Source organism: Pelobates fuscus, chromosome 11 (assembly GCF_036172605.1).
Source record: "Pelobates fuscus isolate aPelFus1 chromosome 11, aPelFus1.pri, whole genome shotgun sequence".
Lineage (NCBI taxonomy): Eukaryota > Metazoa > Chordata > Amphibia > Anura > Pelobatidae > Pelobates > Pelobates fuscus.
In genome coordinates this window covers 93,309,000-93,335,431 of record NC_086327.1, presented here as the reverse complement: position 1 = coordinate 93,335,431, position 26,432 = coordinate 93,309,000, and the positions used below count along the sequence as shown (strand labels likewise).

The window sequence follows — 26,432 nt, the reverse complement described above, 5'->3', positions numbered from 1 at the left end:
TGTACATTTAAAAAAAAACTAGAAATTTGACTGTGAAATAATAGCAGTCAGTTTCCTTCACACGTGTGTGTTTCAGGGCCTGCCAGGGCACAGTGTCACACCAGTGCAACTCATATCTGGTGTAACAGTAGTGTACATTTAAAAAAAATACAGGGGGCTTGTTGTCACCTTTCGGGGACCCTTGGTGTTGTAGGTGGCTGGGTGGAGGAAAAGACCTTCAATGACATCAGTGAGGACAAGGAACGGGACATGGCTAGCTTGGTATCCAAATGGGGAGTTTGCGGTTGTGCAAATGGACTGTTTGTGGTTGTTTGTGGTACGTTAATCGGGGAGTTTGGTCTGTCACTGTGAAGCGGGCATAACCCTACACTACCTGATCGATACAACATCATACCTAATGTTTTAAAGCACGTTATTCCAAACAATTTAGGAATGCTAGGTGATTTATGCCCTTTATGGATTAAAACCAGACTCTGCATCAACTATGTAATTTTCCATGGGAGTTTTGCCATGGATCCCCCTCCGGCATGCCACAGTCCAGGTGTTAATCCCCTTGAAACAACTTTTCCATCACTATTGTGGCCAGAAAGAGTCCCTGTGGGTTTTAAAATTTAGTACTGGATGAACCTGGATGAAGTAGTACTTAGAATTAGTCCAGGCTAAATTGAATAATGACTTCTTGTAACTAGCTTTTTCTTCCATTATATTTCACCCTGGATTTGATGCTGATTATCCCATTTAAGAAAGTGAGTAAATATAATAGTATCATGTATTTCTATCATATCCAGGAAATTTATTCCACATTTTTCGCTCTTCTAGCTAGGGTATTACATAAAATTCTTGGTGTTTTATCTCCCCAAATAAACACCATCAATTGTTTCTTAAACTGAACAAGTAGGTATCTTGGAACTCTTAGAGGTAAGGAACGAAACAAGTAGGTCAGTTTTGGTAAAATATATGAAGAGATTGTATTCAGCTTGCCAAGTCAAGAAATGTCGAGACCTTTCCAAATTTAAAGATTTTCTTTAAATGATTTTAGTAATACCATATAATTATCCTCCACTATCCTATTTATGTCAGTTCTAATAGTCCAAGATCCAAGATATTCAATTATTTAATTATTCCAATTCTAATTAAATCTCTCTCTCAATGTCTCCAAATCATTTTGAGTTATATTTGCTGTTATTATTTAAGTTTTATTCATGTTGATTTTGTATCCAGAATATCTACCAAATGCAATAATTACTTCAAGAACTTGCGGAATGGATATTAATGGGTTAGACAAGGTAAGGAGGACATTGTCTGCGTATAAACTAATTTTGCGATTCACTTCACATATATTTAGGCCATAAATCTGCTCTATTCTAATTAGTGCAGTCAATGGTTCGATTGATAAAATATAGAGAAATGGCGCCAGTAGGGCAGCCCTGCCTAGTTCCATTCTTAATGTCAAAGCAGTCAGATATCATACCAGGGCCAATAACTCTAGCTTGAGGGACTGTATAAAGTGTCATTGTACTTTATTTAATAAAACCTATCAGACCAAAATTCTCCAACACCAAATCCAGGAAACTCCAGTTCACCCTATCTAATGCTTTTTCTGCGTCTAAGGCTATAAAAGCAGAATGTAAATCGTGAGCGTTCGAATGGCTTATCATATTTATGATTTTCATCACAAACCCAGTGTGGTCCTTATGTATAAGTTTAGGAATGATTGTTTTAAGTCGTTCTGCTAGAATCTTAGAAAATATCTTCATATCTAAATTAATCAAAGAGATTGGGCAGTAATTCGACAGGGTGTCCGGATCTTTTCCTGGTTTGGGAATTGGGAGAATATTGGCCTGTAATAAATCTTGTGAAATAAGTATATTAACAGAAAATTCATTAAAAGTCTGTTGTAAAATCGGTGATATTTCATTTTCGAATGTTTTAAAAAAAAAAATTGCAGAGAAGCCATCTGGTCCTGGGGCCTTTTCTTTTCTTAACCATTTGAATGTTTTTTGTATCTCAAGAATAGAAAACTGTTTATTCAACTTCTGAGTTAAATTATTCAAATTTTTATAAATTATATAGACAGTGGTAGTACGACTTAAATGCTTCTCCAATTGTTTTAGGGAAAAGTAACATTTTGTTACCAATTTTTATATTCCTAATATGATCATTCCTTCTTTCAAATTTGTATTTATTAGAGAGAAGTTTATCAATTTGATTATTAATTAAGTACCATTTTTGCTTAAGTACCAACATATTTCTTTCCATTCTTTCTTGGAGTTTAATTTTAATAGAGTCTTGAATAGATGCAATTTTTTTTAAGTAATTACATTTGGAGTGGCTTTATTTATTCTCTCCTGTTCCAACAAAGAAATGTAAAGATTAGATAAAGACTGCTCATTTCTTTTTTTAAGATGTGATCCTGCTTTGATAAATAAACCTCTCATATAGCATTTAAAAAGAACACCATAATTTTGAAAACATAGTCTCTCTATTATTTATTTAAAAAAAAGTTTAGCCTGTTTGATTAGTTCTTCAGTGTTTGGTCCAGGAGAGTGCAGCTAGTTTGGACTGGGTATTCTATATTATCTTTAACCTTCAGAAAAATAGGAGCCCATCTCTGAGGAGACAAATCTGTTTAAGGATTGAATCTTCATTCTAAAAAGATCAATCCTAGAGTATGAATGATGGACCTTAAAGAAAAGTGTAAAATCTTTATCTCTAGGTTTAAACGTTCACCATATATCATAAAGGGAGTTTTTTTCTGATAGATCTTGGGGAAAAATGGCGTTCTATTTCAAATGAGGGTCCCTAGGGGCCCCAGCTCTTATCCAGCTTCATATCCGGTACGCAATTGAAGTCCCCACCTAAGACCAATGTACCTTCTAATATTTGATCCAGTCTGTTTATTATTTTTTGGAGAAATCCAATCGGGTTTTGATTGGGAATATAGATGTTTGCTAAGGTATAGGTAAGATCATTGATCTTGCATATCAGAACAATGTATCTACCATTGTTGTCCGTCTCCTCATAGATAGGCTCAAATTTAACTCTATTAGAAATTACTGTTGCCACCCCTCTCTTTTTTTGTTTTTTTAGATCAGATTGATAAATTAATGGGAAACCCGCCATAGTTTCTTAGCTGGTTCAATCCAGTGAGTTTCTTGCACAAAAGTTATATCAATGTGATTTTGGCACAAAGTATGGTACAACTGGCCTCTCTTTTGCAGAATGTTTATGCCCTGAGCATTGATGGAAGCAAAGTTTAGTGTTATGTAACATCACCCCTTCCCTCTTTTTCTCTCCGTCCACCTATCTGAATATATCTATGTTCTGTAATCCTTATAAAAATAGTAAAATAGACAACATGATAAACATCCATTCCACATTCACATAAAACATCTAATTCTAATGTTATCAGAAATCTCATTCCTGATCTGACCTAATTTCAACTTAGGTCACTTTCAAAGGGTGCTGGCTTGCTGAAATGGATTACTTATAAATATTGTTTCTATATCACTTGGTTTCCTTTATAATTAATATGCTCTATTCCCCTCTACACCTTATCTCATATCTTTATCCTTCCTTATTTACTTAATCTGCCCAACTCCTCACTCCCTCCTCCCATCCGTTAATAAAAAAGAAAAACAAAACAGAAAAAACCAACAAGATAATATACTATTATTTACGAATATATTTTCTCTAGTTTCCCCTTATTCTCTTTTGTATTCATATTACTTCTGTAAAGGACAACCTTTTCTACCCTCTTTAATCCCTTTTGTTCTAGTTTCCTTTTTTTACGTGTTTAGTGTATTTCTAATCTTTAAAAATGTGTTAATAATCTTTCATTAAATTAACTTCAAATTGTGTATTCCTTTCAACAATATTGTGACGAGTACTTTATTTTTGTCTATTACTTTTTATCCGCACACATTAATGTTTATATACAAGGCTACCTCTCTTTTCTCCCATGTTATTTTAATAATTTTTGGAGAGAATCACCTACTACCTCTAATTATCATGTGTATTCGTATTCCCTCTTTTGTCCCTTCCCTTCTCCTTCCTTTTAAATTGGTTAATTTAATGTGTGTAACTAACTTTTTTCCCCCTTTACTTTCCCCATTTCTCTCTTTTTCTTACTCTTTTTAAATAATAAAAAAGTATTAATAAACTTTCATTCAATTTACATCTAATTTATGTATAACTTTTCTTTTCCTTTTCTTTCCTCCTTCCCTTCTCTTTAAATTGTTGTACTAAATTTTAAGTGTGCCCCATATGTGAAAAAATTGATCAAAACTTAATTTATAAGGATAATTTTTCAGCTACTATTGTAGCTTATCTCATCATCAAAAAGTTCTTTGAAAAAGAAGAAACAAAAAAGGGAAATCTCCAATGATGTATGATTTTCTTTTGCCTTGATATAGTGGTCACTTCCTGAAAACGTCTTCTTGCTATCCGAGTAGCCACTGATATATCTACAAAAAAAAACGAATGTTCCTATATTTTTGTTCTGTAAGCGGATTTTACCCGATTCCTTTTATAATTCTATCTTTAAGATAATAATTTGCGAATCGCACGTTGACATCTCTGGCAGCTGATATTTATTTTGGCTTTCTTAGGCTATGCGACCTCTCCAGTGGATGAGGCCCATAATGGGGTATATCCATTATTGATGAGAAGAGATTTAATAAGTAGGTTTCCAGTTGTTGGCAGGGCCGTCTTTAACACGGGGCAAACGGGGCAGCTGCCCCGGGCCCAATTACTCCTGGGGGCCCAAGGCAGCTGTCCCGTGGGCCCCGCTGCCCTAAAAAAAAAAAAATGTTTCCCGGCCGCTTTAGGCGGGCCCCGCACTGTAAGGAGTCCCACCGGGTGGCCCATGCACTTAGGGCCACCCAGTGGGCTTGTACTAGCAGGGGCCCGGTCGGGCGCTGTGGCCCTTTAACAGCGCGACCGGGCCCCTAGCTTTTCGGCAGCGATGGGAGGAAGTGAGTGCCGAGCGTCACTTCCTCCCATAAAGAGCTGCTGCACGGGAGAAGAAGGACCTGCACGGGAGGGAGGAGGAGGAGGCAGTGAGGATGGGGGCTGCTCACTCACATCATCCTCAGGCAGCACACTGGATCCCAGGGATGCCACCCTCCAGCAAAAGGTAGGAAACTGGAGGGTGGGCTTAACATGTAAATTTTATATGTATGTCAGTTTGTCTGTCCGTGTATCTGTGTATGTGTCTGTGTGTGTCAGTATGTATGTGTGTGTGTGTGTATGTCAGTATGTCTGACAGTGTGTGTGTCAGTATGTCTGATAGTGTATGTGTCTGTGTGTGTCAGTATGTCTGATAGTGTATGTGTCTGTGTGTGTCAGTATATCTGTGTGTGTATGTCAGTATGTCTGCCAGTGTATTTGTCTGTGTGTGTCAGTATGTCTGACAGTGTATGTGTCTGTATGTCTATCAGTGTATGTGTCTGTGTGTGCCAGTATGTCTGCCAGTGTATGTGCCTGTGTGTCAGTATGTCTTCCAGTGTGTCTGTGGGTGTGTGTGTGTGTGTGTGTGTGTGTGTGTGTGTGTGTGTCAGGCACATACACTGATATACATACTGACACAGGCACACTGGTAGACATACTGACACACACAGGCACATACAATGACAAACATACTGACACACAGATACATACACTGAAAGACATTCTGACACACACACATAGGCACATACACCGATAGACATACTGACACACACACACACACACATATACAGACATACTGACACACACACACACAGGCACTTATGCTGATAGATATACTGACACACACACACAGGCACATATACAGACATACTGACACACACATAGCCACCTACGCTGATAGAGATACTGTGTGTGTGTTAGTATGTCTGTATATGTGCCTGTGTGTGTCAGTAAATCTATCAGTGTTTGTGCCTGTGTGTGTGTCAGTATACGTATCTGTGTGTCAGTATGTTTGTCATCGTATGTGCCTGTGTGACAGTTTGTGTCAGTGTGTGTGTCAGTGTGTCTATCATTGTATGTTTTCATGTGTGTCAGTATGTCTCAGTTTAGTTTATCTGTGTGCGTATCTGTATGTAGTCAGTGTGTGTATCTGCTTGTGTGTCAGCGTGTTTACCTGTGTCTGAGCACCAACAAAAAAAACAAATACACCCCTCCATTCAAACTTCAACATTACATACAAACACACTCCTGCATTGAAAAAGTCAACACTTCATACAAACACACCTCTGTGTTAAACACCAAAATTATATATAAACAAACCCCTACATTCAAAAACCAGCACTATACTTAAATGTACACTTGCATTCAAACTCTAATACTACATACAAACACATTCACACAAACATACTCCATACAAAAAAAAATGTTTACATACAAACACAGTGCTAAATACAACCCTGCAAGCATGGGAAATTGGTAGAGCCCCAGCTGTCAATACATTGTTGGAGTTGCACGACAGATAGGGTTCTACCTTCTTTCCAACCTTGCAATTGGGGGTCCAAATGAAATTCTTGCACCAGGACTCTTTCTACTTTAGTTCGTCCACTGCGTTGGGGTGGAGGCATGATTGCATGCCAGGGAGTGGGTCCAGGGGGCCCAAGCAAATGCTTGCCCAGGGCCCAATCAATATTAAAGACGGCCCTGGTTGTTGGTTTGAAACACTTTCTGGGATACCTCTTATCTTAAGGTTCTTCCATCTAGAGCGATATTCAAGATCTGTAATTTTGTGATTTATTGTCAGACAAACTTAACATTAAACCATCTAATGAAACGTTCAGGTCTGAATTTATCACCCAGTATAATCTGGACCACTGGAGGATAAAAAACGGTTTACAGAAACATTGGTCCATTCTATTACAGGGTCCAGTTTTGAGAGTATGTTTACCCAAACACCCCGCACTTATATATATTTATATATAAAAAAAACAAATTGGAATCTTAAGAATATGCTGGCTCCTAGTTATTCTATTAAAACCAATACTGTCAGTACCACAGCAAATATGAGGACATTTAGGGGGTGTAATGCCTGCAAATCCTGGGGATTACCACCAGAGGATATTGTTATATAAATATATATATACCTAGATGACCCAGCTTACTATATCTTCTAAGAGATATCGCTATCACAATCTCAGGGGATTAACCTAAAATATTTAGTACAGTTTCCGCCAAGTATGGCACTCCTAGTTGGTCTCCGCCCATAAATTATACTAAACCGCTAACATTAGTCGGTGAACTATTAAGGGCATGATAGGTCCTTAGCCGGCTTTGCAATATTTAACCCCCGATCTCCCTCAGGGTAACTGTCTAGGTCGAATATATGTATTCTTAATGGATTCAGTATCTATTTCCTGAGGTTCTTCAAGTGACCAATTATATATAAGTAGTCATATGATGATAATAGACATGATATCTAGTGCCACTGTAAGTCGATGCTGACACCTCGATAAGGTCCCCACCCACAGATCTTTCTATGTTACTTTCTGCTGATGCATCCCATCCTGCAAACTAACCAACAGTAATGGAGAGAGAGGATTTCAAAACCACACCTCTATTCTATGAATGAACGGGCTATCATGATATAATCCCACCCACTCACTTTTACATCAGGGGAACAATGCCCGCCCCCAATAGTGCCTGATCGGTTAAAACTATTTTGAGGAGGTTCCATGTGCCGAGCGTTTTTCCTATATAAGGTTGACTGCGGGAGATCATTTAATGCTAGCCCCAGATGAAGGTGCAGTTATTTTAGCGCCGAAACGCACGTTTGGCATTTCACTTACTTTTAACAGTCATGCTCGTTTTTGCTTAGCTTATAGTTCATATTATGATTTACGATTAGCCTTTTCTTTTCTCATAGTCATTGGGGGTGTTAGATGGTTTGGGGATTCATTACTGATAGGAGACTAGCAAGTTTTGGCTGTGGAGGGTCCTATATAGAGTGAGTCTATTGTACTGCTACCCAATCTTTTTCATAGGGAACTATCCTCTTCGCGGGTAATGTAGGGATCTTTTATCCCGAGGTACTAGGTGGTTAGAAGTGGAGCGTGGCTACCTACTTTTTCATTGATAATTAGACCTTGACATCTTTTAGTATTTAAATACAGTGTTTCTAAAGTTATTAGGAGGTTCCAGAGGTTTTGATGTTGGTTGGTGTTACACTGCAGACTTCAATATACCAATTAACATGACTTTTAATGTAGCAACTTCACAAGCTACATATTACCAAGTATATAAGGGATTTTTGTATTTACCTTGTTATACATCCCCTTTATTTTAAGTGAGTTCCCTGAAGTGCCCAACCTTACAGATACTTTGTAACTAATGGTGTTTCTTTGTGTTATGAGGAAGCCCTGATAATTTCCAAGTTAGTAGGTTTTCAGCATACTGCAGAACTTAATACACTAACTAATTGGTAGTTTCAATGTAGCAATTTCATAAGCTCCCAATCACCAATTATAAGGGTGTTCTCTTCCCTAACTTGTAACATACCAACCACAATACTATTTATATTTTCCTATCTCTACCCATCTCTCTCTCCCCTATTAGTTATTTAGTTAATAGCCAACTTCTTTTGTAAGCCCTAACTGAATAAAAGATTAATCCAAATTATATAGAGGCTTTTCAAGTGGACTTTTTATTTGAAATTACTAATTTTCACAAGCATCACTGAGCTTTTATTTTTTTTTAATTTATTTTTTTTAATAGTTATTACTTGGTTCTTTTGTCCAGCCATCATCAATTTGAGAAACTATGGGGATTTCCTCACTTCTGTCCCTAACTTTATGAACTTAGGGACTGAAGTTCTTCTTTCTTTATTATTCATGGTTTTACTACATAAGTCCTAATTTAGAAATTTACCCTAGGAGAGACCTTTCCATTTTCTTTGTCTGGTGTAACTCCTGTAAAGCCTGTTCCACCATTCTTTTAGATAGGACAAACCATTTTGTCAGTTTCACTACAGGTGAAACCTTTAAGATCAAGTCTAACGTAGGGTGCCACACGGACTTTGTGGTGTATCTGTTGCAGTGTCTGTGCAGCAAACAATATATTGGCCGTACCAAAAGAATTCTAAAAGTGAGAGTTTTGGGACATCTTAATATCAAAAAAGGTCTTATGACACATTTGGTCCCGGTTCATTGCAATTCATGCCCCTATTTCAAATGTATTGGCATTGAAAGGGTGATTCCATACTAGAGAGGAGGCGATAGGGTTAAGAAATAGCTCAACGTGAAACCTACTGGATTCACAAACATTGGAACCTAAGGGACTGAAAATGGACATAGACCTGATTTGCTTTTTGTAGTTAGAGATTGCCCTACTTGTTATTCTTTCTGACATTTGTTTCTGTATTTCTCTTTTTTTTTTCTTATATTTTTTATTCATCCCCTTCTAACTTCGATGTTCAATACAATAATATGCTGGATTATGAATTAACAAATTATGATCAAATAAGATTAGGTGAGGTATGTGTGGTTTTGAATATAATATAAATTTTATTCTTTGTATTTTCACCCCTCTGTTAGTCCTTACATTGGCTTTCTGTATCCTATAGAAATCAATTCAAAGTGCTAACGCATACCTCTAAATCACTGACCAATTCTAGCGCCTCATATCTCTTCACAGATCCAGAGGTATGCCCCTTCTCCATCTCTCTGCTCTTCCCGTGACCTTCTCCTGTCAGTTGCTCGCACCTGTATGGACAACTCACGCTTGCAGGACTTCTCGTGGGCAGCTCCCTTCCTATGGAATAGCCTGTTTACCGCCATCAGACTCTCATCTGGTCTTTATTCGTTTAAGAAGTGCCTTAAAACCCATCTCTTTAGAAAAGCTTATGGCCTCCCAGAGTAACCTGTACCTCAAATACTTGTATTTTGCTCACCCCTAAAGCTATGCTTCACTCCCACCCTATTTGATTGCTATTTCCTGTCTTATTGTGTTTTATACCCTACCTCCTATAGACTGTAAGTTTGTTTGAGCAGAGTCCTCTTTAACCTATCGTTCCTGTAAGTTTTCTTGTAATTGTCCTATTTATAGTTAAATCCCCCCTCTTATAATATTTTAAAGCGCTACAGAATCTGTTGGCGCTATATAAATTGCAATAATAATAATAATAATAATAATAAAGTGACCTTTAGTGGTCTGCAAATTTCTCAGCGATACCCCTTGAAACCACTAGATGAACCTGACCATCGTTTATCTCCAAGATGATTTTTCCTGAGCTTATTACCCAAAAGGCTAATAAGATTGTTTTAAAATAGAATCGATCAAATCTTCTCTGGCTTCTCATAGTTTCTGAAGACAATGTATTAATCTCATCACGAATCTTCGATATTCCGTGCTTTATTGATTCATCCCTTGTTTGATGGAGTTTCAGAGTTAATCCTCATTATTATAAATGTTCTATATAGTTCTTTCTATACCCCAATGTACCATTCTAGAAGACTAAGTCATCCATTCTTTCTTCTATATAGCCACAAGGAAGAAAATACCACCAGTACCACCTCAGATTTTTTTGTGCGATATATATAAATTTACATATGAATGTGTTTAGGAAATACAACAATAGACTATCTGTTTTCTAATAACATAAACTAAGGTGCATATGAGACAATAATACATTACCACTCCATCTTCTTCCCTCACAACGTACTGAGCCACTTTGAAAGAACTGAGATACTCGTTCATATTCTGGATTTCCGTATCCTCTGTGGCATCTTGGTTTCGATCCAGAAGTTTGGAAATGGCAGCATCATCATAATGAATAACACTGCTATCTTCTACATCCTTATTGTCACCTAGGGCACAACAAGCATAGGTTATACAAGAAGCAGTTCTTAATCCTTTACTTTTACAAAACTCCCAGGCAGCACAAGGAGTGTGAAGGAAGCCAAATGAAGTCATAGCAGCACACTAACTGTTGCTGTGCAGGTAAAAAAAAAAAAAAAAAATAGAATGATTTACGGGGTTACAGCCAAAATAAAGAACCTACACAAGCAAAATATGAGAGATGCTGATGAGGGGCAAGCCCAGCACACCCCATGGGAGATTATAGGAATTAAAGAGAATACAATGTATTTAGAGCAACGAAGTGTCATTTTATGCAATGGGTGACTGAAACAAACTTAAAGGGACTCAGTCATGAAAGATGTGTTTAGAACGTTTAAAGGGACACTAAAGTATGAGTTTACTTATTGGGAACTATAGGCTAATCTAATGCTGCTGATCTTCCAAGCCGTGTTACATTTCAGACAGCAGTTAGCTTGTCTAACTATAACTCTTGGGTTGTCTTCACAACCACTGAAACAGGCTGTTAAATCAATTTAGTAAAAGATGATTGGCACTTCCAGGCACCCTAAAATTTCAGATTTGGATTTCTGAATGGGATTTTAATTAAACTTTGTGATAGTTCAATTTTAATGTGTAAATAAACAGTTTTATTTTTGTTTCGTTTTTTGATAAGTGATAACACACACAGTGGCACTAGCATTGCCTATTGTATAAAATCAGTGTAATGTAATAAATAGTTCATCTGTCATAAGACTTTACTGTCCCTTTAAATGTAGGCAGCACCATAGCAGGTCAGTTTTACGGCAAATTCAAGCATCGGGTTTATCCTTTTATTCAAATGCAATCTCTGCAGGGGTGGACCCAATAAAAGCATTAAGACTATCAAGTATTTACTAAAGTGAGAATTCATAGTGAATTAAAATTGAATTTCAAATGTAAGTCCAAAGTAGGTGAACTGAAAGCATAGCTGACAGATAATTTTTCCAGTTCCTTAAATTGGTAGTTCACTTTGAATTCATCTTGTATTATCACTTTAGTAAATAACCCTGTATTTTTCTTATCAGTTTCTTCTCTTCATGTTTATACGATGAGATGGATGGATCTTCTTAGCCAGGAGAAGAGGGAGAAGAGGAGCTACACAAATTTGATTGGCAAAGTATTGAGTCCACTCTATTTCAGAATGGAAATAGAACTATAGAACATTCTAATCATTAGATTCCCTTTAAATTCATGTGGGGACCAAATTAATAAATACAGTATCTCACCATATTGAAAGAAATTATATTAAAAACAATAAAAACCGCGTAAAGAGAAACTTTAAGAAAGCCCTGTTTTGTGGTGAAACGCGTATTTTGCTTCTGGATACCATATTTCTATGTGGGGAACATACCACTCAAGCTTTATGGATTTAGCAAAACCATTTTCTGCTCCAAACCAGTAACTAAATTTCTACTGTTTGCACTTACTTTCATTACAGTGTGCACTATATTTTTGCTTCTGCTCTCTTTCATATACACTACAGAGAAAACACTTGTCTGTAAATAATCCTACAGTGGGGCTTATACCACTCCACACTGTTAAATAGGAGCCATTACAGGGCTCCACTACATATGAGTACAATGTCCATTATATATTTGACAAGCCTCTACTATCTGAATATACTACACTATGTGGTTTTTATTCTGTTTATATTACATACTCCCTGGACTACCCATTTGGATTAAGAGATACACTGCACATCCTTAAGTGGAGATTGTACCATTCGAGCTCACAGAAGTAGAGCTAATTGGCAGCAAAATCTAAAAAGACTGTAAGTGCATCTCTTTTCCATTTCATACGACATACTACACTATATACTCCTCCATTGTTCCTTTCTTCTTGTTCCATATGTCATCTAAGGACATTTCTCCTTCCATCTACCCTTAATTTGGCCAGATAAAAAAGACTTCAGACTTGGTAGTTGAGCTGCCTACCGTATCATAACAGTACACTCAAGTGTTAAACCTTATTGTGTGTATTTGTTATTAAAGATTTAATCCCTTAAGGTAAGATGGTGCCTGGGATTGCACCATTGCAATGGAGTTGTTATGGTACCAACAGTGCACAATACACATCTGCCTAGAATGTAGTTTAAAATTGTAAAATGCAAGAAGCACTGTGTTTGAAATATACTATTAGACAAATGGGGCGATATCAAAAGGCCTTCTAAAATGGGTTTGTTGAAGAATAAAAATAAAAAAATAGACTGTGGATTTCATTCTCCTCCCTGATTTGTATCAAACTAAACTCTAGTGGTTTCACAGAAAACAGAGCTCTGCCAAGCACCCACAACCTGATCCTCAGACTTGTACAGGCTAATGGAGAAGTCTATTTTTGCATTAGCCAAGCCACAGCAGAGGTGCTGATAATATTGGTGACAATGTCCACAGATGTTTTGCTCCATAACAATTACAATAAACCTTAGTGGTTATGGTTTAGAGTAACCTTTCAACTTTTTTTATTCGTTTTTTTTTATATTGTATAAATTATAAACTCCATAATATCAAAAAAAGGTTAATATAAGGTAATAAATAATAATAATATAATAATAATAGTAAAAACTTAATTTCCTATTTCACAGATGTTTCCTTATTTTTTTCCCCTCATCAGAAAAAACTAAATCAAAAAATTATACTGGGAGCAAGACACCTTCTTCTGCAAAAAAAAATTCAGGGATCATGCCATTACAAAAATTATTTCTAAAGTCCATCTAGATTTTACTTAACAACCTGGTTTTCTAGGGATTGCATGTTTGTTAGCTGATAAACGGTAGGGTAACTCTACAGACTGCAATTAGTATTTTGGCACCCAACCACAAATCTGCTCACCAGTTCTTCTGTATACAGTTAAGGTGCCACAATGATGGTCTGCAGTAAAAAGGAGGGAAGAGATAAAAATATAAGCAAACTAGGGGATATCTTACACAATTGTTCTTAACGTTATTTACTTTAAGTTGTCATATGTTATTTACTTTAAAGGGCCACTATAGTCACCAACACAACTGATGCAGTTTTGGTGTATACATCATGCCCCTGCAGTCTCACTGCTCAATTCTCTAACATTTAGGAGTTAAAATCACGTTGTTTATTCAGCCCTAGCCACACCTCCCTGCACGTGACTTACACAGCCTTCCTAAACACTTCCTTTAAAGAGTCCTCTAATGTTTACACTTCCTTTATTGAAAATTCTCTTTAATTTAGAATGTCTTATCTCCCACTCTGTTAACAGCTTGCTAGACCCTACAGTATACATACAAACAAATAAGGGATAATCTGCTAAATAGAAAGTAAATAAAACAACATAGCGTATAACTGTGTTATGTGAATCTCAGAAAATGTATTTACAAATGGCAACATACAAATTCACAGATCAAACAAGGTTCACGTAACCCAGGGACTGGGTGAACTATATCAAACAAGGTTCAAGTAACAATGGTTTGTTACTTGAACCTTGTTTGATACAGTTCACCCAGTCCCTGAGGAAGTCCAAGCTGTGGACGAAACGCGTAGGACGCTCAGTGGTGACACAGATTGTTTTTAACTGTGATGTAAGTTATTAAATTCTTCTACACTTTACTCTGGAAAGTGCACTTCAATTCTTTTCTATATTCTCTCCTGAGTCTATATATCCCAGTTCCAGTCCAACAGTGGGGGAACAGTGATGGAAGAATCCAGCTGAATCCAAGAAGTATTTTTATGCTTAAGGCTGTTTTACATCTGTGAATTTGTGAGTGGCCATTTGTAAATACATTTTCTGAGATTCACATAACAGTTATACGCTATGTTGTTTTATTTACTTCCTATTTAGCAGATTATCCCCTATTTGTTTGTGTACAATTTGCTGAAGACAAGAGGAAGTCTTTGGGGATTTCCTTGGATACTTTACCTAAATCAAGGAAGTTCCTTTCTTCTAATTATTTATCAAGCACTTTATACAATGGGGTTTGTTCACACCTCTCGTTTGTCTTTGTAGACCCTACAGGAGCCTCCTGTATGTAATTGAAGCTCAATTTGCAGAGCAGGAGAAAAACACTTCTAAAGTTAGTTACATCTGACTGAAAATGAAACCATTTTGTTTTTATAGAGGCTGTGGCAGTCACAGCCAGGATAGGTCTGGCTATGATTGCATAAACAGAAACAAAAGTGATTTGACTCCTAAATGGCAGAGAATTGAGCAGTGGAACTTCAGGGGCATGATCTATACACAAAAACCGCATGATCTATACACAAAAACCGCTTCATTAAGCTAAAGTTGTCAAACAATGGGATCTAATGCTACTCAGCTACACATTTAGAATATAAAAATGTGGATTTTCAAATGTATATAAAAAAGAAAAAATATTGATATATTGCTAATCATTTTTAAGAAATTTCTAATCAAATATACAAATGAAGAATAGGCAATGACATTGTTTTACTCATCTCTAATTGATAGATAGCTATTAGATTGCAAAAATCTGGATCACATTTCACAGTTCTTATTATGTGATGATCTTACCTTCAACATCATCTTTGAATAGCTCCTCCGTCCCAAATTTTAAAATATCATCCAACTCTTGCTTAGTCATAGATCCAGATTTAGACCCAAGTCCTGGACGGACAACCAAGTGGGTTAACATCATTTTCCTCTTTGCCACCTGTGTGATTCTTTCTTCTACAGATGCTCTTGTGACAAACCGGTAGATCATAACTTTTTTATTCTGCCCAATTCTGTGTGCTCGGCTGAAAGCCTGTAAAAATGATGTCTCACTGACAAGTACATGGAACCTTAAGTGCAGAATGTGAAGATGTCGTTCCTTCTGACATCATTCACCGGAAACTGTGCTGGGATTATGCTTTTTGAAAGGGACTGAAAGACTAATAAAATATATCTAACATGTATCTAAAAAAAACCTGAAAGTATAAATATTTATAGTCACAAAGTTATGATTCACATTTAACCCCTGCACTACCAAGAACATTTTAAATCTAAAAGAAATCATAACATTAGAAAATATAAACATCATAACGTAGCAATTTAGTGTGTAGATTGTAATTATGTACATTTACAACATCTTATTTTAATTATGTACATTTACAACATCTTTAATTTTCACTTATTTTTTATACTTTATGAAACTATATGGGAAATAAAAAGATTTAGACATTATACAGTGTGAATCTTGAAACATTTTACACAGGGTCTGAAATGTTAGTATAAACAAAATTAATGTCTTTATCACATACAGTAGGTGTTATAAAAATATATAAATAAAAAAGTCAAACACCTTCCTGAAGGTAGTACAGCTTACAAAAAAAAGGCAATTTAATGTAAAAAGAATGCCTGCATTTCAGCACAATGCTCACATACAATAATAAAGTTAAATCACATATTTCTAAAATAAAGGTATTTAAAACTGATATGGTAATCTGTATCAATCTCTGGACTGCAAATACAATGCTAACAGTGGTTGAGTCCATTTACTCCACCCCCGACTGAATTTAGGAATGACATCACCCATTGAAATGTCCTGTACTGTTTAAAAGCAGGAGTTGATCTTACTTTTTCAGGAAATTTATAGGCTTTATACAAGGGACTAGTAGCTTCTGGCAGAGACATTTGTACCTCTAGAAGCTTGTAATAACTAGAGTTATTAAGGATGCGTGAGGCATTATGGACAAGATTTCATACTGCAAAATGCATGAAAATAAAAACATTTGGATTCTATGGAAGTATTGAAGGGGTTAAAGTGACAATTAAAAATTCACTATTGTACATTCATCACAATTTGATAATATATATTCATGAAATGTGTGTGTTCCCAAAACATGCTATTAGACAGTCGTTAGGAACAAAAAAAAGAAAAACGCTCAACATTTTTCATAAGAGGTGAGGTCCCTTCCAACTGGAGGAGGTAGAAACACTCATAAAAACATAAAGCTCTACACATAGTCAAGGAGTAGGAAAAACAGGAAGAAACAAAGCAAGCAAAGTGAGTTGTGACATATGGGATCTTCTATACAATTAGAGCAGGACACAAGGCCACCTCAAAACATTGGGTGCATTGCAATAGAAACTGAATGGGTACAACTGCCCACAACACATTCCTGGCAAAAGCAGTGTCAGGCGCATATAAAAAAGTAATTGTACATTTTGGAAAATGTATGCAAAGACCACCAAGTTGCAGCATTGCAGACGTGGTCCAGAGAAGCCTCATGGTGAAAGTATCATGAGAAATTGACTGTCCAAGTAAAATGAGCAGTCATCCTTCCCTGACAAAGGTCCAAAGCCTGGGGATAAGCCTGCAGGATCATGAGCATGGCAAAGTGACAAAAAAGAAAAGTTCATTAAATTTACAAGGAAGAACACTTTCTAACGGGCCTAATGATCTCAGCATATCACTTGAGGCAAGACCAACATCCAAATTATGCCACAATATCTCCTAGTCATTCACAGTGCACTTACCAGGGCATTACCAGAATCCCTGCATCAAAGGCTTAGCATTCAAATGAGAGACCATCTATTTCAGAAAAATCTCAGTGCTGAACAAGTTGGGGAAAGTTTATCTGGATTAAGACTCATCAACTACACCATGCCCGACAACTAAACTAGTCTCCTCCCAATTTTCTCCACCAGAATATGAACATGTACAGTGTCACATTCTGGGTTCCTGCCCACTGAAGGATCTTGGAAACCTCCCTACCTGGCGGTAGCACTCTGCATCCCTTTTTCGGTGATTGACACAGGCAAACTCAGTGATTAGAACGTTTTTTTTAAAAAGCCCTTATGTAAAAATATGACAACTTTTTTCATTAAAAAAAAAAAAAACAATATAACATTATCCATGTGCCTGGTTTACCCTAAAGAAGTTGTTTGGACGATACGTGCTATATACAACTTATCTGTTGCATTCCTCCACCGTTGCCGTATCCTTGGGGCATATTTTTTGCCCAGAACATCAGATCTTCTTTAAGCTACTTATATGAATGTCCACTGACTGACCACCAAAGACACTCACCAACCAAAAACCTAACCACTGCACCAGTACTCTATATTCGCATGAACTGAATGCCAGCTCAACTATGGCAACTGTGTATTTCACTGTAAGTGATTCATATAGGACCGGGCGAGTCTGCTCCTCTATCTTGTTACCCTGAAAATTTAGGATTCTCTACTCTGGTTCCTCTGATGTGTTTCCAGTTTCATTTTTTATTCATTAGGGATAGTTTCTTGGTCAGCTTACACCTCTTATTCTTGGACTTATACCATCCAGAGGTCATTGTGTGGTATACCCCAGGGGTACAATCTTACCAATCCGGAGACTTTTATAATGCAAGAGTTTGGATCTATGCACTTTTTTATTGTATCCATAATGATTTTATGTATTTATCTTAATTTTCTGTACACTTTTTTATTATTTAGTTTTTACTAATTTATCAATAAATTTGTTCCATTGGCTTTATTATACATTATGCAGTGTATCTATTTTTGTTATATCGCATTTTATTAACTTGGGGTTTTTGTTTGTAAGTTTTATGTATTTATTTTTATCTCTGCTTGCTCTTGTGTACCCTTTGCTCCATTTTATTGTTTGCCTTAGGTTAGTTGATTGTGGAAAACAGCCCCGTTCCCACAAAATGATGGCTATGCCTGCAGATGCATGTTTTAAACAAGTGTTGTGTATTGAGCAGAAGTGTATTTGTTTGTACTGTTTAACCTCTGCGATGTTCTCTGTGATGTTCTTGTTGTTTTATTGTTTAAAGTTTTGGTATGTTCTTATCTTGGCAAATGGCCAAGATAACGGAGACAGGTAAATCTCTATTGGTTCAAGAACACGGACTGAAATTCTCACACACACACTGCAGTTATTCTAATAAGATTGTCCACCTCAGTCAACTGTGAAATGGAAGGGGGGAATGGATAATGCTTTTTTTTTGTACTTTAATGAAAAATGCTGGTATTCTTTCATGTGGGGTTTTTTCCCATTCACTAGGAAAATCCTTAAAAGAGTGATGAACAACTCTGTATCTCCCTATGCATACATCAGATGAACCATACATAACACAAATTTAGCTGGAGGATCTGTATGGCTCTTAAAGGGGCCAAACCACTTTAACACTGCTTCCATTATAGACTTTGAAAACTGGAAGAATACAAAGGAAGAACTTGCAGGGTCACTGTTTCACACCTTACAGTAACAAAGGGAGGACAGAATGGCCAGAGGAGGAGGGGGCACACTGACACAGAACCTGGAATTTACCTGAGGTGTACCTGGGCCTGCAACAAAGAGGATGGGCGTCAACCTAATGGTTCTTCAAGAGTAGTGAACTTTGCACAGTGCCTATCATGGTACAGATGAAGCCACCAGGGAAACACTGCCACGGCAATATATTCCTTTGTGAACACTTTGGCTTACAAGATTTAGCAAGATAACCAGGTGTCTCTCGATATGGAATACATCCTCAACTTCATGTTTGTAAACACGAAAAAAAATCTTATTTAATTCCGAGTTCCACATTCCTCCTGAAAGGCAGAAACAGAACTCCTGATTCTGGGTGGTGGTGGTGGTGGTGGGGGGAAATAAAGAGGGAAGGCTACAGCATTATGGGTGTTTCTACCTGCTCTGGTTAGAAATAACTTTCACCAATATGTCGGAATTTATGAGCTCTCACCATCCAAGGAAGGAAGCGTAGTTGTGTAATTTAAGATATTTTTGATCAATTGAATTTTCTGTAATTTAAGAGTACTTTTGGATATGTATGCTAGTTTCATTAACATAAATTTTGTTTAACAAAATACAATAAAATTACATCAATTTATTATTTTAAGATTTAAAACGTAAAACAGCTGGTCTTAAAGGGGAACCATCACTTCTCGTGTTTTGTTTTTATATAGTGTTTATTTATCTCTGTATTTAACATGGTTATGTATTTAGGTGTGAGAAATAAAATCAAATGTGGAAATTCACACCTCTTTATCCTGCAACTTGGACCCTTCATCTTAGTTCCCCCGTCAATGATTGCTCTGCCCTTTGCACGTTGCAGTCAGCATAGAGAATACATACGGACAAGACGAGAAATTAAACAGTTTTTCTATTACTACTATTCATTTGTAATTTTTGTCCTGGCTTTACCTTGCCTGAACTGGTTATAATGTAATTCCATTAATCTTTAATGTGAATACCAAATGAAAACAGAGCATCTTGTGGGGAGAAAAGGTTAACACAAGTTATAGGTAATGTTTAATGTTTGTGTAAATATCAGAGAAGTGACAATTCCTCTTTAGGTTGTACCAACATTAAAAAAGTGAATCACTTGTAGTAATTAAAGAACTAATAATACTGATTGCTGTATTGGTTTTGTGATTAACTATTTAGTACAGTTAGCAATTCATATTTTATTCTTAAAGCAGCTCATACACATAATTGTGTACTTGTTAAACAGTATGACATAGTTTGTAATGCCATATCTAGGTACAAATGTCTAAAGTATAAAAATATGAAGTATTTAATTTTGGCTAATGAATGAATGAGATTTTTTTTTCCATTCATTACGTAAAATGTAACTATATTATTGCAAGGCTTATATTATTGCAAAAACGATATGGAAAGTAAAACCATCATATATCAATTTATATCGTATATTATCAATAATATATAATTAATTGACCTGTATATCATTGTGAGGATTCCAGTCTGAATCATAAATAATCACGGTGTCAGCAGTAGCCAAGTTTATCCCCAGACCTCCAGCTCTTGTGGATAGCAGAAAGCAGAACTGTTGCGCTCCGGGAGCTAAACATTTTGTTAATAAAAAAAAAAAAGAAGAAAAAAAATAAAAAAGAAGAAATGTTTTTGTAAATTTGTTCCATTGTATACTACAACCTAACAAAACTTTCTTGGTTAATTAGTGCAATGTGGCATTTTTCTTTTCCACAAAAAAAAAACCCGCTCATCACCTCTAACTGCAATGCACTTCAATTCAATCTTGCATTTGATTTATTCCTCCATTTATAAAAAACCCCTCTTGATTTTAATAGTTTTACACTAGTCTTGTTGCTTTTTTCATTATATTAAATTATTATATATGACAATGCTTATTACATTTTTTTCACTACTTCTATTTAATACCATTGCAGTGGTTTTATTACCTTTATTTATGGTTTAAATTTAAAAGTATTACACCCCTCGTGACACTTTTTCTAGTTTTATGTTGGTTAAACCATCTCAAGAGGTCCAGCATAGGTTGCTTGACCGTTTCTAATTCTTCAATTTTGGTTATACAGATGTTTATGTAAACCTCAACATCTCCACTCAGGCTGTTCCTAGCTCCTTGGACCAAAAACTGATCTCCCGAGCATATTTCAAGATGCATGTAAATAAAGAAACATTTTGAAAATGTTTGTTCCTTAGATTTAGAACTTAAGTCCTTGAACAATGGAATGCTAAATATAATTGAATGTTTGATTTTTACGGTCAGTTTATAATGGGAAGGGTTTGAGTCTCAGTTCTAAATTGTTTGGGGGGTAGTGAGGTAAGTATAGTGTGCATGAGGAACATTTCAAGTTTGAGACTCTTTTATTGGAGGAGAAATGTTCTTTACATTTCCTATAACTTTCAGGTTGACTATCTCTGGTGGAGGACCAGATAGGAACCTGAAAAGTTCACAAAAAAAAGTCCTCTATGGTTGCAGTCTGCTATAACAATTTTCAGTTTGAGATTTCACATATTTACACAGTTAATAGAAATCTGGAGAAAATACTAGTTAAAGGGACACTGTAGGCACTCTGACCACTTCAGCTCATTGAAGTGGCCTGGGTACAGTGTCCCTTTCGTACTTAGTGCTACAATGTTAAACAATGCAGTTCTAGAGAAACTGTAGGGTTTACATTGCAGCTCTAAGTCTGCCCTCAGCGGTTGTCAATCAGACAGCCACTAAAGGGCTTCCAGAGTCGAAACGTACCTTTGGTCCAGTATCTGACGCTGGACGTCCTCACGCTCTACATGAGGACCTCCAACGTCAGATTTTCCCCCATAGAAAAGCATTGGTTCAATGACTTCCTATGGGGAGGTCTAATGCACACGTGGTGTAACGGACCATTTCGCTCACCAGAGGATAAAAAACGTTTAGGCGATAATCCCCTTCCAGATAGACCAGCAGCTACTGCAATCACCAATCTCCCGAACTGCAAACTACACGAATTCACCAACTCCCGAACAGGAAACACACGAACCCTGGAAGCAGCCGAACAGGAAAAGCCCTATGAACAGCTTACCCTCCTGGCAATCGGCATACAGTCAAATTCCCCCCAAGAATGAGACGACACTTCACTTTCAGGGTTAAGCAGCAACAACACGTTTATTAACACAACTGGCTTATAAAGGATTCTCACATGCAAGGGAGGGGTTTACAGTCATTACCCGATGCACCAATCACACATAAATTACCTCCCACACATCTCCTCCCCTCAGCATGACACAATCCCCTTAATCATGTACATTAGTTCCCCACTTTCTGGATGTACCCCAAATACCTAGAGTACACTCCTAAATAGGGGATCCCCTGATAGCCCTGATCTGGGTGAGCGACATACTCAAAAATCACCCAGATCAGACTAGGGGTTCGGGAGTTATGGAGGTTTAAAGTTTTGACCGACCGCACAGGCAAAGTGACCGAAAATAGTTCCATGAGGTTTGGCCTTGCGGTCGGTCTCTGTTAACGTATTTAAAAGTCCCGAACAGCTTGCCATCCGTGGGTTTCCTTGTGTTCGTTAGACTCCCCATGTGAACATTAGTCTTTCTACCGAACGGCGGCTCGTTCAGTAGTTGCGGCACGAATCCACGGAAGTCTGGAGGTCTCAGCGGTGTTTGCCTAGTCGAGTGTCCGATTTTAGTTCCAGACACTCGACGGCAAAACACCGCTGTTCGGGAGTTTAAGATGGCCGCCGCCACGTGTTCGTTCGACGAACAAAGGCCACCCAGCATTCGTCAATTAAGCTGTGGTTAACCGCAGCTGCTGGGTGGTCAATTGACGGCACACTCCAGTTCCCAGGTGGTCCTTAGATCGGTACTTTGTTCGGTAGATTGAATCTACCGAACACCCCGTCAGAAAGGCACAAATAAGCCTTTCTGCAGGGAAAATAAATGTTTGAACTGCAGGGCCATAGTCTACAGGGAGCAGGCGAGCAACCAGGCTTCTCCAGTGTACAGTGGCGAGGTTGGTTTCGCCACATTTCTCCCCTTTACCCCCTAGACTGACAGGGTATCTGACCTCCTGCCGGTCAGTGCCCTGGTTAGTCCAGCAACCCACCCACGAAGCACAAACAGCAGTACAGCCCACCCCCAATAACTGGTTACTACACCTGGTTAAAGTAGCAACTTGTCCATGTCCAGGTGCCTCACCACGGCTGTGCGGGGGGCTGGTAGACTGCCTTGGTGAATTGCTGAGTGGGCAGAGACCAGCAGTACTCTGCCCTGGTGCCAGCGCTACCACGGAAGTAGCCTGGTTGGAGCCTAGTTGTGGGAGGGGGAGACCGACTGTTTCCCCTCTGGATACACCGCTCTCTGGCTGGGGGACAGGACCGACCGTCCCTACCCCTTGTGCTGTAAGTGCAGAGACTACGGTCCCATCTGCACAGTTGTGGGGCTTAACATCTCCCCTTGGTGGGTTAGGCTGCCGCTGGGGAGAGGGGGTAACCCACTCCTCTCCCTGACACTCTCTCGGCTGGTGGAGAGGGGGACCAACTGTCTCTCCTTTCAATATTTTGTCCTGCTGCTGGGGTGCGAGACTAATGGTCTCTGCTCCCTGCAGGACACTCTGCCGCTGAGGAGGAAGAACGGCACCTTCAGCTCCCTGGGGTACACAGTGCTGCTCGGGAGGAAGGACGGTACCTTCAGCTCCCTGGGGTACACAATGCCGCTGGGGAGGAAGGACGGCACCGTCAGCTCCCTGGGGTATACACTGCCGCTGGGGAGGAAGGATGGCACCTTCCGCTCCCTGTGGTACACAATGCCGCTGGGGAGGAAGGACGGCACCTTCAGCTCCCTGGGGTATACACTGCCGCTGGGGAGGAAGGACGACCCTTTCAGCTCCCTGGGATACACACTGCCTCTGGGGAGGAAGGACGGCACCTTCCGCTCCCTGTGATACACAATGCCGCTGGTGGAGAGGGGGACCAACTGTCTCTCCTTTCAATATTTTGTCCTGCTGCTGGGGTGCGAGACTAATGGTCTCTGCTCCCTGCAGGACACTCTGCCGCTGGGGAGGAAGAACGGCACCTTCAGCTCCCTGGGGTACACAGTGCTGCTGGGGAGGAAGGACGGTACCTTCAGCTCCCTGGGGTACACAATGCCGCTGGGGAGGAAGGACGGCACCGTCAGCTCCCTGGGGTATACACTGCCGCTGGGGAGGAAGGATGGCACCTTCCGCTCCCTGTGGTACACAATGCCGCTGGGGAGGAAGGACGGCACCTTCAGCTCCCTGGGGTATACACTGCCGCTGGGGAGGAAGGACGACCCTTTCAGCTCCCTAGGATACACACTGCCTCTGGGGAGGAAGGACGGCACCTTCCGCTCCCTGTGATACACAATGCCGCTGGGGAGGAAGGACGGCACCTTCAGCTCACCTGGGGTACACACTGCCGCTGGGGAGGAAGGACGACCCCTTCAGCTCCCTGGGATACACACTGCCTCTGGGGAGGAAGAACGGCACCTTCAGCTCCCAGGGATACACACTGCCGCTGGGGGGGAACGACAACACCTTTGAATCCCCGAAACGCACTCTGCCACTGGGGAGGGCGGACGACACCCCTGGCTCGATCTGCCAGGAATTGCAGGTACTCTGCCGCTAATTTCATCGCGAACTGCACGTATTCCTCAGCAGGGTTGGGTCCAAAGTAAGCCAGCGGCATGGCATCCTCTCTGTCAAACTCCTCCTGAGTGTAGTCAGACGCCATGCTTGCTCTGCTGCCGTTGCTTCTTCTGTAGATAGGGTCGCTGTACGGGTACTAGCGTTGCCCTCAATTTGTAATCCAGGAACTGGTGTTGTCTTGTAGCTGTCCTTCTGGGCTGTGGGAATGATTCCATCGCTTGCCACCAATTGTAACAGACCGTTTCGCTCACCAGAGGATAAAAACCGTTTAGGCGATAATCCCCTTCCAGATAGATCAGCAGCTACTGCAATCATCAATCTCCCGAACTGCAAACTACACGAATTCACCAACTCCCGAACAGGAAACACACGAACCCTGGAAGCAGCCGAACAGGAAAAGCCCTACGAACAGCTTACCCTCCTGGCAATCGGCATACAGTCAAATTCCCCCCAAGAATGAAACAACACTTCACTTTCAGGGTTAAGTAGCAACAACACGTTTATTAACACAACTGGCTTATAAAGGATTCTCCCATGCAAGGGAGGGATATACAGTCATTACCCGATGCACCAATCACACATGAATTAGCTCCCACACATCTCCTCCCCTCAGCATGACACATAATCCCCTTAATCATGTACATTACTTCCCCACTTTCTGGATGTACCCCAAATACCTAGAGTACACTCCTAAATAGGGGATCCCCTGATAGCCCTGATCTGGGTGAGCAACATACTCAAAAATCACCCAGATCAGACTAGGGGTTCGGGAGTTATGGAGGTTTAAAGTTTTGACCGACCGCACAGGCAAAGTGACCGAAAATAGTTCCATGAGGTTTGGCCTTGCGGTCGGTCTCTGTTAACGTATTAAAAAGTCCCGAATGGCTTGCCATCCGTGGGTTTCCTTGTGTTCATTAGACTCCCCATGTGAACATTAGTCTTTCTACCGAACGGCGGCTCGTTCAGTAGTTGCGGCACGAATCCACGGACGTCTTGAGGTCTCAGCGGTGTTTGCCTAGTCGAGTGTCCGATTTTAGTTCCAGACACTTGACGGCAAAACACAGCTGTTCGGGAGTTTAAGATGGCTGCCGCCACGTGTTCGTTTGACGAACAAAGGCCCAGCGTTCGTCAATGAAGCTGCGGTTAACCGCAGCTGCTGGGTGGTCAATTGACGGCACACTCCAGTTCCCAGGTGGTCCTTAGATCGGTAATTTGTTCGGTAGATTGAATCTACCGAACACCCCGTCAGAAAGGCACGAATAAGCCTTTCTGCAGGGAAAATAAAGGTTTGAACTGCAGGGCCATAGTCTACAGGGAGCAGGCGAGCAACCAGGCTTCTCCAGTGTACAGTGGCGAGGTTGGTTTCGCCACACGTGGCATTTGCCGCGCATGCGTATTAGAGACGATTGTCGACCCAGCACATTGGTGCTGTGATAAGGTAAGTAAAAAAAGGGTTTTTAACCCTTTATTCACTCGGGAAGGGGGAGGCAAGGGGAACTATAGTGCCAGGAATACAGCTTTGTGAATTGAACAAATGTTATAGAAGCATAACAAATAATACAAAAAATAAATAAACGTTAGTTTCACACTTGGACATACATACATACTAAGATTTTCCCTTTTTGTGGCACAACTACAAATTACTTCATTTTATTTTTTGTTAACTTCCTTTGAATGCACTGCAGTAAGAGAGGTGTTAAGGCTAAACTTGATAAATCTGTTTAGTTTTGTTTTAGCCTATATTCC

The 26,432-nt window shown here is 39.2% G+C and overlaps 1 protein-coding gene across 1 annotated transcript in view; it reads right to left on the bottom strand.

Annotated features, from left to right (window-relative positions):
- The window catches only part of CHD5 (chromodomain helicase DNA binding protein 5), a 224,360-nt gene that overhangs the window by 43,593 nt on the left and 154,335 nt on the right, over window positions 1–26,432 (bottom strand). Inside the window, exons 22-25 of the mRNA XM_063436199.1 lie at window positions 20,487–20,611; window positions 15,337–15,568; window positions 13,668–13,706; window positions 10,636–10,808 (exon numbers count right to left, since the gene is read on the bottom strand). Coding sequence (XP_063292269.1) covers window positions 10,636–10,808; window positions 13,668–13,706; window positions 15,337–15,568; window positions 20,487–20,611 — 569 coding nt within the window. The remainder of the gene's footprint in view (window positions 1–10,635; window positions 10,809–13,667; window positions 13,707–15,336; window positions 15,569–20,486; window positions 20,612–26,432) is intronic.